We start from the raw sequence: 13,404 nt of genomic DNA on the forward strand, positions 1-13,404 counted from the left end.
TTTAAAACCATTGACATTTTCCAGCAGCTTCCTTCTTTGAGTTATTTTCTCAAAGAAATCTCCCATAACCCTGATATCTGTGGTCATAATGTGACAGAATAGTTATAAGGAATGAACAGGGCTGCAGGGAAATAAAGCTAAAAGCTTTCCCTCATTTCAGAGTGACTCTCCCGGCAGACAGACCGGGACATCAGGAGCAAAGGAAAAGAAAATCTTTTTTTAAAACACTATTAGACAAGAAAAAGAAATGCAGAGCTTTATTTAATCCTGCAGCAGTCTTCAACACCCCCCCACAGAGATGGTTCAGAGGTGTTCATAAGTCAGAGAGTAATTGCAGCCTCCCGGCTCGCCTGAACGAGATGAATGCTTCCCACCCGCAGACTAAACCAGATTCTTTAACCATCAGTGATAATAATATCCAGCTGAGGGAAACTGCAACCAATCGGTCCACTTTCTCTCTGAGCCTTCCTGGTGTGTGAAGAAACATCAAGGCTGCTAAACGGATTTGGTGTGAGGAATGGGAAGGCCTGAAAACGAAGCCGTAGAAGCAGCTGTGTTTATAAGGAATAAAAAACAAAACACTGGGTGTGATTTGTCTTTGTTAGCAAGGAAAGGATCGATCTGCTTGATTAGCACCTCCCTTCCTCCCCAGTGCTTCCACCAGGTCTGGTTTTCCACTGAGGCTGCTGGACTGGTTTAAACCAGAGAGTCAGAAGTCCACGCCTGGAGAGCTGCTCACTATGGAGCACAGAACGTGAAAAATTAAACCAAGAAAAAGGAATTCTGCATTTCCGCCACTTAGCAAAGCTTTTTCACATTTAGTGCTTTTCCTAACATTTCAGAGCAAAACCCTGCATTAAAAATATGTATGTAAATCAAAAAGTCAAAAGTCAAAAAGCCTTTATTGTCATTATATTCTGCAACAGATACAATGAGATTTGGGACTTCCATAACAGCTACCGTGAAATAAAAAATAAAAATAAAAAATATATAAATATATTAAAAGGAAAAGGAAATTTAAACAGTTACAAAAAAATATATAAATATATTAAAAGGAAATGTAAACAGTGAAAAGGAAATGTAAACAGTACTGGCACAGATTGTGGTGGGGGGGATAGTGCAAAACAGGTGTAAAGTGACCGACAGTGCAGGTCGGAGTTGAGGGGGGGCAATGGCTCGGGGGAAGAAACTGTTCTTGAGTCTGTTTGTCCTGATCCTCATTTGCCTGTTGCGCCTTCCAGAGGGCAACAGGTCAAACAGGGTGGAGCCAGGGTGGGAGCTGTCCTTGGAGATGGCCCTGGCTCTGCTGAGGCACCGGGTGGAGTTAATGTCTGCCAGGGAAGGGAGAGGGCGACCGATAATCCTCTGCGCCGCCTTTATCACCCTCTGCAGCCTCTCCCTGTCGGCAGCAGTGGAGCTGCCGAACCATACTATGATGCAGTAGGTCAGCAAGCTCTCGATGGAGGAGCGGTAGAAGGCCAGCAGCAGATCGGAGTTGAGGTTATACCTTCTGAGGATTCTCAGGAAGTGTAACCTTTGCCGGGCCTTCTTGATGATGGTGGTGATGTTCTCTGACCAGGTGATGCGGTCAGAGATGTGGACGCCGAGGTATTTGACGCTGTGAACCCTCTCCACCTGCTCGCCGTTGATGAAGAGGGGAGCTGGCTCAGGGCTGTGCCTCCTGAAGTCTATGATGAGCTCGTTGGTTTTCTTGGTGTTCAGAGTCAGATTGTTCTCTGAGCACCAATCAGCCAGCTTCAGGACCTCCTCTCTGTAGGCGGCCTCGTCGCCCCTGGAGATGAGACCGACCACAGCGGTATCGTCGGCGTACTTGATGATCCGGTTGTGGTTGTGGATCGGTCTGCAATCGTGGGTGTAGAGGCAGAAGAGGAGGGGGCTCAGCACACAGCCCTGTGGGGAGCCGATGCTCAGCGTGCGGGTGGAGGAGAGGTGGGGGCCAACTTTCACAGCCTGGGGTCGGTCGGTCAGGAAGTTGTTAATCCAGGCACATGTGAGAGGGGGGGGTCCAAGGGAGCCCAGTTTGATGATGAGTCTGTCCGGGAGGATGGTGTTAAAGGCCGAGCTGTAATCCACAAAGAGCATCCGGACGTAGCTCTGCTGCTGCTCCAGGTGGTTCACAGCAGAGTGGAGAGCCATGGCAACGGCGTCCTCTGTGGAACGGTTGGCCCGGTATGCAAACTGTTGGGGATCCAGGTGTGGGGGGAGACAGTCCTTGATGTGCTGAAGAACCAGCTTCTCAAAGCATTTCATGATTACCGGAGTGAGGGCCACTGGGCGGTAATCATTCAGGCTGGTGATGGCAGACTTCTTCGGCACCGGGATGATGGTGGAGGTTTTCAGGCGGGACGGAACGGTGGCTTGGGCCAAGGACAGGTTGAAGAGCCTGGTGAAGGTCAGGGCGAGCTCGCCCGCGCATGCTTTTAGCACCTTGCCAGGGACTCCGTCTGGGCCTGCGGCCTTCCTGGGGTTCACTGCAAGGAGCACCTTCCTGACGTTGAGCTCCTGGACAGTGAGTGGGAGGGTGTCAGCGCTGGGTGGGGGAGGGGACAGGGCAGGGACAGGGGAGGGCCGCTGGGATTCTCCAAACCAAGCAAAGAAGCTCAGTCTACATCTAAATTAATGTGTTTAATTTATTTCTATATAAGATATATTCGTAGATATAGGTCCATTCACCAAAGAAAAAAGAAAGCAGACAGTTTATCTCAATAAGGTTATTTGATCAGTATTTCATAACTATGAGATATCTTGTAATTATGAGATCTTTTCTCATAATTACAAGATACAATCTCATAATTATGAGATCTTGTCTATATATTTGGTCATGATTGCTTGAGCCAGTAATGAAGCGTCTCTCAGAAAACTGGTTTTCATGATTACTTCTTCAGAATATCTGCATCAGTTCCAGTGAAGAGTTCTCTGCAGGTCTGACCTGATACTCATTGGTGCTCCGCTCCCATTTTCCACTTCATCAATAAAGTACCCAGCTATAACCCTGGGATTACTCCTTGTGCAGTAAGCATGCAGCCATGTGACCATGCATGAAAATCCATCAACGGCTCCATTAATACAGATTCCGTATGGTTTTAGTTTTGACTTTGGCACCTGGTCGTTTTAAATGATTCTGAACCCTCAGCTGTGTTCCTTGTGGATCTAGGACTTTGAGAAGGTACCGGCGGACATTTATTTGGGACTCCACCATGCCAGCTGGAATGGATTTCAGATGAATTAATTTATAACCATAAAGCATCCTGTGCTGGTTTAATTGCTCCTGCAGGAGCAGTGTGATTTTAAACTAGTCAGGGTGGAACAATTGTAAAGACTTACTGCGCAATGCTGACAAACTAAAACTGAATCCATCCACATTGAGGAATCTCAGTATTTTCCAGTGTTGCATGCCTAAAAGGAAATAAAGCATATTAAATCTGACAACCCACTCATTGTTGACGCTTCATGTAGCATAGCTCAACATTGACTGTCCTTCCTGATCTCCTAAATATGAAATATTATCTCATAATTATGACATCTTATTTTGTAATTAGATAAGATTTCATAATATTGAGATCAGGATCTCATAATTCCAAATTCGGTATCTCGCAATTATGAGATCTTATCTTGTAATTATGAGAAAAGACTGTCAGATTTTTTTTTTTTAATGCAGCACAGCATAAGGGGTGAATGCAATACATTTCTGTAGGTTCAAGATTTGCATATGAATATAAAATGTATATATAGATATAGAATGTAGAAATAGATCCAACATATAAATGTTGACATTATGTTATTATTATGTTATTATTTTCTTATATTTATTATGTTTTTATAGAACATAAGAGGGTGACCACTTGCATAGAGGATCATCTTTTCACAAAAAAAACAAACAGCAATGCCCGTGGACACAAAGCAAATTGCATAAAATTTTAACATTATATTAAATCTAATAATAATTATATATATATATATATATATATATATATATATATATATATATATATATATATATATATATATATATATATATATATATATATATATATATATATATATATATTTATTTATTTATTTATTTATTTATTAAATGCAATAATATACATAAATACATGATTTAGATTTCACATTTAGCTACGAAATGTTAGAAAAAAAGTACAAAATGTAAAAAAAAAAGAGTAACAGAAGTGTGATAGTGAATTCAGTTGAATTCAGCCCTCCATAGTTTCCTACAACCTATAGTTGAATCGTATCTGAAACACTTCGGGTTCAGATGGATGACCAGCTACCAAGTCTCTGCAGAGCGAAGCGACCGACTGCAGATTATTCGATTCAGGGCTGTTTGGAGCAACAGTAGATCTGCAGGACTGGACTTTGGTTCCCCTGGATTAACCGATTGATGCGAGTTTGGTTCTCAGTGAATCGATGCTCTGATCAGCTGAGTTGGCAAAAAGCAGCTTGGCCCCTCGGGGACCATCATCAATTCCTCTAATCAAAGGATTACTGAGGGCTTTTAAGCAGAACGACAAGGCCGGTCTGCAGCATTGATCTGAATGGATTTTACTATAATGTGGTTTGTGGTAACTCTGCGGTTACATGCCTGCCTCCATCCATCGCCTCGGTAAGGATGCAGCTCAATGACTGTGTTAAATAACTGACAGAGCGGCGGAGGGAGGCTGTTAAAGAAGATGTGGGAAAAAACTGCAGGAAAGATGCTGATCCTCACAAAGTGAAGCAGACTTCGCTCTGGACCAGAACACACCTGGAGTCTGATGAATGACTCCATCATAGGTGTTAATCAGAGAAGGTCCCAGCAGGATCACCTGGTGACCCTGTCCTTCTTTTCTTTTCTTGTATTTTTTTTTTTTTTTTTTTGCATATAAAGAGAAGGTTTCACAGATCAAAATCATGCTTTGAAGAATCCGTGAATATAATGCATAATTCAGTGCAGGAGGTCATTGCCGACCTAACAGCAACAATTACCTCTTTTAAATTTTGTTGGTGTTTTAGATTTATGAATTAGAAAAGAGGTCTAATGTCTATTACAATTTTAAAATACTCAAGTTATCCCAGAATAAGAGCTAAAACTGACATTTGTTTCCTAAATTCTGAAGCCATGTGTTCTTACTGCTTTGAACCTTTGTTCCATACAGGGACCCCATATATCAGCTGCACTACAAGTGAGCATCAGAAAGCTTGTTCAGGTTTGTTCATTCATATCATTTCTTGCCAGTGACTCGATCCAGATGTGTCCTCCAGTGGTTAATAAAACATCCATGTAAGTTTAACGTTCATCCCCAGCTGACTGCCAGGTTACAGTCTGTCTCTGCATGGTTGTCTGTCCTGTGCCCAGGCTCTGTCACACCTCCAAAAGAATTTACATTCCCTATGTTTGTTTTTCCAACTTTTTCTCATCAAAATGACAAAGGATGATGTATTTCTATTGTGGTTTTTAATTGCTTAACTAATAATCGTCCTGTTTATTTAACAAACAGAGATTTGGGAGATGTTTAGTGCATACAATATTGTTATATCTAACCTTAACAGTAAGGACAAATAAAAAAAACATCTTTAGCTACTTTATATCTATGTTTTTATATGCTATATTTTTTTGAATAATTGACAGAACATGCAAAACATTTTAGGTCAGCGACCCTAAAACAAAAATATTACAGCACATAATTTTGGCTAGATTACTTTTTACTCCCCCTTAATGTTCTTTAAGGAGTTTACTTTTCCTTTCATGCCTCACACCGGAGGCTCGCTGCCTCCTTCATCCATGTCACTGTTCAAACAATAACTATTTCCGTAAAGAAATAAAATGCAAAGTTTGCTGATGTTAAATTACTTAAAATAGCAACTTAAATAGATTTATATTAAACCACAGGTAGTTGAGTCGTTATCTACTGCAGGTTATATATTAACTGCCTGTAACATTCCAGCTAAATCTTACATCAAACTCATGAACTGTACCTTATATTCTGTTAGATTTTATCAAGAAATGAAAAAAGTGGTTTCAGATCTGATGTCTTTATGCAATGTGTCCCCTTATAAATGTTTTTTGGGTTTGTTTACTCCCAGTTGTCAGATTCATGTTACTTCTGAGGGTACTGTCCCTTTAAATGCCCTTATAAAGGGAAACCTCTGCGCATGCGCACTCGCGCAGTTCAGAACTACATGCGTCAAGTTTTTAGAGCTAAACTTTTTTAAAGATTCGAGTTTTTAGGACATGGTAAGTTACTAAACTTGACTTTTCATCTTTTCTATAAGTAAAAAAGGTTTTTTAACGTGAAATTTAAGAGGAATGCGGTTTTATAAGAGCGACAGGAAATCAGTTTATAGGAGATAAATGAGTATTTATTAACTGTCACAAATGTTTACTGGACTGTTTCTGCTCTTCTAACTATTCACTAATAAACTTTTCCTTATTGAAGTCCATATTTATGGGTTTTTTTCCACTTTAGCGAATATATATATATTCATTTTTTTTTAACGCATAATGAAGTAAAGGCGATTCTGCATTAGTTTTTTTCCCTTACATTTGACCATTTTATTGTTTTTCTTTGGTTCTGGTTACACCAGTATGGGTTATTTCTTGTGTCGTACTGGTTCTACTGGTTGGAGTCTGTCATGGCATGTGTTCTCCACCCAGTTTCTCCGCTTATTGTTTTAAGTTTTCCTCTATCGGTTAGTTAATGCAAACACTTCTGGTTGAACTCTGATCATTTTATCCTAAAATCTGACCTTTGTACTCAACACTTACTGAAAAATATCCACTGATTTTAATGTAAGATCAGCAGACTGGGTCAGGCTAACGGTCCAGCACTGTGCAAAAGTCTTAAACCAGCTCTCAGCTGCTTCTAAGCAGTGATTTATCCCAAATAAGGAGCTGACTGCGAGTTTATTCACAGAAATAACTCCAGAAGCATGAAAAGATGTGTTGCTTTTTATCTTGCTGCGCTGATTGGAAGTAATTTAGTTTTTAGAGGAGAACAGCTTCTATTTCCTGTCTGGCTTCCTTTTAAACAATAAATACCCAGAAATTCCCCAAAATTAAAAATCATCAGTTTCTGTTTCAGTCATTAAAGCCCAAACAGACTCCTCATTATTTCTGCAGCTCCACAAAAGAATATTTTGAAAATTAGGGTTGCAAAACAATCACATATGTATCATGATTGTATTATTACTGTACATGATGTCAAGGGAACCAGCACAGGGGGGAACCAGACACAGGGTGGAACCATACATAGGGTGGAACCAGACACCGGGGGGAACCAGCACAAGGGGGGACCTGCACAGGGTGGAACCAGCACAGGGTGGAACCAGACACAGGGGGGAACCTGCACAGGGTGGAACCAGCACAAGGGGGAATCTGCACAGGGGGGAACCAACAAAGGGTGGAACCTGCACAGGGGGGACCTGTACGGTGGGGGAAGTACAGGGGGAGAAACAGCACAGGGTGGAACCAGACATAGGGGGGAACCTGCACAGGGGGGAACCTGTACGGTGGGGGAAGTACAGGGGGAGAAACAGCACAGGGTGGAACCAGACATAGGGGGGAACCTGCACAGGGGGGAACCTACACAGGGTGGAACCAGCACAAGGGGGAATCTGCACAGGCAGGACCAGCACAGGGAGGAACCAACAAAGGGTGTGTAGCAGCTCCCCAGCAGTGAATGAAATTTCAGCGGTCTCGACAGGTGATTTTCAATGTTTATTTTCTTTGATGCGGATCATCTCAGTCATCAATGTCACCGTGAAAACTAAACAAATACAAATATTAGAATATAAACATAAACTTACAACACACAAACGAAATAAAACGTACCTCGCTGCTTTCACCAGGGAACGCTAAGAATCACAATGCAAGCACGGCTCTGAGGGTTATTGTCGGCATACATTGATACAGCGGCCTTTATAGGGCCTGTCCTCATTAAGCTGCGGCAGCCCGGGAGGTACATAACAAAGAAAATTTTAAAACATGCGATTACAATAAACAAAACACAATACAAAACAGTGGTAATCAAAACAGACAAATATAATCAAACAATCTGCAATCCTATAAATAATTTACAATAACTATATCCTATAAATAGTTAAATATAAATAATTTACAATAAATATATCCTATAAATAGTTAAATATAAATAGTTACAAGTTTAAATAGTTAAAGAAACTTAATTTTAATTGTTAACTACCCATTACACTCCCACCAATAATGCATGAACTATTACCCCACAATCATGCATTATTTTAAACCATGCAGATCATTTAAACATATTCGTCTGTGTACATTACGTTTAAATGTCACTTTCTAATAACACTACCAATTTTTGCACCGGTCTTTCTATTACTGAGCTCTTTGAGATAATATCCCTTCCAGATCTCTGTTCTCCTGTTCTCACCTTCACTCTTCGAACCAAACCATCACCATCAACCATCGTTTCCACAACACGACCCAATAGCCACCTATTTCTTGGGAGAAAATCTTCTTTGACTATTACAACATCATTTACCTTTATATTGCGCCGAATTACATGCCACTTTTGTCTAATGGAAATATTCTGGAGGTATTCCCTCTTCCATCGACTCCAAAACTGTTCGACCAGAAACTGTACCCGGCGCCAACGTTTTGAGGAATAAATATCTTCCCTCACAAATGTTCCTGCAGGAGGCAAGGCAGACTCAGATTTCATTTGAAACAAATGATTAGGTGTTAAAGGTTCAAGAGAAGCTGGGTCATTTATTCCCTTTAATGTTAAAGGAACCAGCACAAGGGGGGAACCAGACACAGGGGGGAACCAGACACAGGGTGGAACCTGCACAGGGTGGAACCAGCACAAGGGGGAATCTGCACAAGGGGGAATCTGCACAGGCAGGACCAGCACAGGGAGGAACCAACAAAGGGTGGAACCAGACACAGGGGGAAACCAGCACAGGGGGGAACCAGCACAGGGTGGAACCAGACACAGGGTGAAACCAGACACAGGGGGGAACCAGCACAGGGAGGAACCAACAAAGGGTGGAACCAGCACAGGGGGGAACCAGCACAGGCTGGAACCAGCACAGGGTGGAACCAGACACAGGGTGGAACCAGACACAGGGGGGAACCAGCACAGGGGGGAACCAGCACAGCGTGGAACCAGACACAGGGTGGAACCAGACACAGGGGGGAACCAGCACAGGGGGGAACCAGCACAGCGTGGAACCAGACACAGGGGGGAACCAGCACAGGGGGGAACCAGACACAGGGTGGAACCAGACACAGGGGGGAACCAGCACAGGGGGGAACCAGCACAGGGTGGAACCAGACACAGGGTGGAACCAGACACAGGGGGGAACCAGCACAGGGGGGAACCAGCACAGCGTGGAACCAGACACAGGGTGAAACCAGACACAGGGGGGAACCAGCACAGGGGGGAACCAGCACAGGGTGGAACCAGACACAGGGTGGAACCAGCACAAGGGGGAATCTGCACAAGGGGGAATCTGCACAGGCAGGACCAGCACAGGGAGGAACCAACAAAGGGTGGAACCAGCACAGGGGGGACCTGCGAAGGGGGGGAACCAGCACAGGGGGGAACCTGCACGGTGGTTACAGGGGGAGAAACAGCACAGGGTGGAACCAGACATAGGGGGGAACCTGCACAGGGGGGAACCAGCACAGGTTGGAACCAGACACAGGGGGGAACCAGACACAGGGGGGAACCAGCACAGGGGGGAACCAGCACAGGGGGGAACCAGCACAGGGTGGAACCAGACACAGGGGGGAACCAGCACAGGGGGGAACCAGCACAGGGGGGAACCAGCACAGGGTGGAACCAGACACAGGGGGGAACCAGCACAGGGGGGAACCAGCACAGGGTGGAACCAGACACAGGGTGGAACCAGACACAGGGGGGAACCTGCACAGGGGGGAACCAGCACAGAGTGGAACCAGCACAGGGTGGAACCAGACACAGGGTGGAACCAGACACAGGGGGGAACCAGCACAGGGGGGAACCAGCACAGGGTGGAACCAGACACAGGGTGGAACCAGATACAGGGGGGAACCTGCACAGGGTGGAACCAGACACAGGGGGGAACCAGCACAGGGGGGAACCAGCACAGGGTGGAACCAGACACAGGGTGGAACCAGACACAGGGGGGAACCTGCACAGGGGGAAACCAGCACAGGGTGGAACCAGCACAGGGTGGAACCAGACACAGGGTGGAACCAGACACAGGGGGGAACCAGCACAGGGGGGAACCAGCACAGGGTGGAACCAGACACAGGGTGGAACCAGACACAGGGGGGAACCTGTACAGGGTGGAACCAGCACAGGGGGGAACCAGCACAGGGTGGAACCAGCACAGGGGGAACCAGACACAGGGGGGAACCAGCACAGGGTGGAACCAGACACAGGGTGGAACCAGACACAGGGGGGAACCTGCACAGGGGGGAACCAGCACAGGGTGGAACCAGCACAGGGTGGAACCAGACACAGGGTGGAACCAGACACAGGGGGGAACCAGCACAGGGGGGAACCAGCACAGGGTGGAACCAGACACAGGGTGGAACCAGACACAGGGGGGAACCTGCACAGGGTGGAACCAGCACAAGGGGGAATCTGCACAAGGGGGAATCTGCACAGGCAGGACCAGCACAGGGAGGAACCAACAAAGGGTGGAACCAGCACAGGAGGGACCTGCGAAGGGGGGGAACCAGCACAGGGGGGAACCTGCATGGGGGGGGGGAAGTACAGGGGGAGAAACAGCACAGGGTGGAACCAGACATAGGGGGGAACCTGCACAGGGGGGAACCAGCATGGGTTGGAACCAGACACAGGGGGGAACCAGCACAGGGTGGAACCAGACACAGGGTGGAACCAGACACAGGGTGGAACCAGACACAGGGTGGAACCAGACACAGGGGGGAACCAGCACAGGGGGGAACCAGCACAGGGTGGAACCAGACACAGGGTGGAACCAGACACAGGGGGGAACCAGCACAGGGGGGAACCAGCACAGGGTGGAAGCAGCACAAGGGGGGAACCAGCACAGGGGGGAACCAGCACAGGGTGGAACCAGACACAGGGTGGAACCAGACACAGGGGGGAACCTGCACAGGGGGGAACCAGCACAGGGTGGAACCAGCACAGGGTGGAACCAGACACAGGGTGGAACCAGCACAGGGGGGAACCAGCACAGGGTGGAACCAGACACAGGGTGGAACCAGACACAGGGGGGAACCTGCACAGGGGGGAACCAGCACAGGGTGGAACCAGCACAGGGTGGAACCAGACACAGGGTGGAACCAGACACAGGGGGGAACCAGCACAGGGGGGAACCAGCACAGGGTGGAACCAGACACAGGGTGGAACCAGACACAGGGGGGAACCTGCACAGGGTGGAACCAGCACAGGGGGGAACCAGCACAGGGTGGAACCAGCACAGGGGGAACCAGACACAGGGGGGAACCAGCACAGGGTGGAACCAGACACAGGGTGGAACCAGACACAGGGGGGAACCTGCACAGGGGGGAACCAGCACAGGGTGGAACCAGCACAGGGTGGAACCAGACACAGGGTGGAACCAGACACAGGGGGGAACCAGCACAGGGGGGAACCAGCACAGGGTGGAACCAGACACAGGGTGGAACCAGACACAGGGGGGAACCTGCACAGGGTGGAACCAGCACAAGGGGGAATCTGCACAAGGGGGAATCTGCACAGGCAGGACCAGCACAGGGAGGAACCAACAAAGGGTGGAACCAGCACAGGAGGGACCTGCGAAGGGGGGGAACCAGCACAGGGGGGAACCTGCATGGGGGGGGGGGAAGTACAGGGGGAGAAACAGCACAGGGTGGAACCAGACATAGGGGGGAACCTGCACAGGGGGGGAACCAGCATGGGTTGGAACCAGACACAGGGGGGAACCAGCACAGGGTGGAACCAGACACAGGGTGGAACCAGACACAGGGTGGAACCAGACACAGGGTGGAACCAGACACAGGGGGGAACCAGCACAGGGGGGAACCAGCACAGGGTGGAACCAGACACAGGGTGGAACCAGACACAGGGGGGAACCAGCACAGGGGGGAACCAGCACAGGGTGGAAGCAGCACAAGGGGGGAACCAGCACAGGGGGGAACCAGCATAGGGTGGAACCAGCACAGGGGGGAACCAGCACAGGGGGGAACCAGCACAGGGGGGAACCAGCACAGGGGGGGAACCAGCAGTGTCGGCTAGAGAAGGAGAGTAGAATGGTTTCTAGTTGAGTACAGAGCTTGAAATGTTGCCGCTGACTTGCTGCCAAAAGATAATAAAAAACTATGAAGGTATTGGTTAAATGCTGTAAAATGAAGGAACACGTCAGAAACTGTTATAAAACATGTTCATGTATCAAGAGCACATTTTATACCAGGAAGGTTTAGGGAAATAACGTGTTTGTTTAATTTAGTTTGAATAAAGTCAACCAGCCAATCAAGTACAGTTAAACATCAAATTTACTCTTTGGTTTAAAATGAGCGAAACCTTCCACATGTTATCTGGCTTTGGCCCAGCTGGGCAGGGCTTTGGATTACCCTCGGTTTCTCTATATTCTCTATGATTATCCCTCTGATGCCCTCACTGCGTTTTTAACCAGCTAGGTCAAAGGTTAAAGTCAGGCCACCCAGCCATTGAGTGAGTGAGTCTGGATCGATTGATCCGGTTCCATTTGATCAAGTTAACTTTCACCGTCCCTGAAAGTGAATATTCTGACATATTCAGACATAATCACATTTTCTAGAGCCGGGAAAATCTTTCTGCCTCCAGCTAGGCTCCGCCCACAGATTTATGTCTCAATGTTTACCAGCTTAGAAGGAGCCTGATAGTAAATGCAAATGACTGAACCTGCCTCTAAAGAACTCAATGAATTGGTTACTGGTTCATTGGTGTGATTCACGCCCGCTTTTCTTTTAATAGAAAAGGTGATAAGATGTGTTTATTTCCTCCAGAGCAAAGATGGATGAGGATGCGTTTGAGGTCCCAGAGAGGACGGAGTTCCGCTACCTGGTTCAGGATGACGATGAGGAGGAGGAAGTTCAGTATGTCCGTCACAGACACTACATCAGCCCCTTCCTAGTGCTGTCCAAACGCTGCATCTTCCTCATCTGCCTGGGCGTACTCGCCATGCTCGCCCTGGCCGCCTACCTGGTCTCCGTGGCACAGACCCAGCTGCCTGGACGGCCCCAGGTGTTGACAGACTGCGGGGAGTTCAGGGGAAATCACGTGAGTTTTGACTCAACAGGCTGGAAGACCAATAAGTCACCTTAAATATAAATAATTTAGAAGAAATATTTGCTTTGTGTTTGGAGAACGTCTTCCAGAAATATATATCTATATTGCCAGCAGACCAATATGCAGCAGTATTTTC

The 13,404-nt window shown here is 46.9% G+C and overlaps 1 protein-coding gene across 2 annotated transcripts in view; it reads left to right on the forward strand.

Annotated features, from left to right (window-relative positions):
* The first annotated feature begins 6,143 nt into the window (after positions 1-6,143).
* si:ch211-71n6.4 (para-nitrobenzyl esterase) overlaps positions 6,144-13,404 on the forward strand; it is a 33,469-nt gene continuing 26,208 nt past the window's right edge. For both annotated transcript variants that reach the window (XM_038274322.1, XM_038274323.1), the window contains exons 1-2: positions 6,144-6,238; positions 12,986-13,259. In XM_038274322.1, the coding sequence (XP_038130250.1) occupies positions 12,993-13,259 (267 nt within the window). In that variant the 5' untranslated portion in view covers positions 6,144-6,238; positions 12,986-12,992. The remainder of the gene's footprint in view (positions 6,239-12,985; positions 13,260-13,404) is intronic.

This window comes from Cyprinodon tularosa, unplaced genomic scaffold, assembly GCF_016077235.1.
Source record: "Cyprinodon tularosa strain WSP-4 unplaced genomic scaffold, ASM1607723v1 ctg908, whole genome shotgun sequence".
NCBI lineage: Eukaryota > Metazoa > Chordata > Actinopteri > Cyprinodontiformes > Cyprinodontidae > Cyprinodon > Cyprinodon tularosa.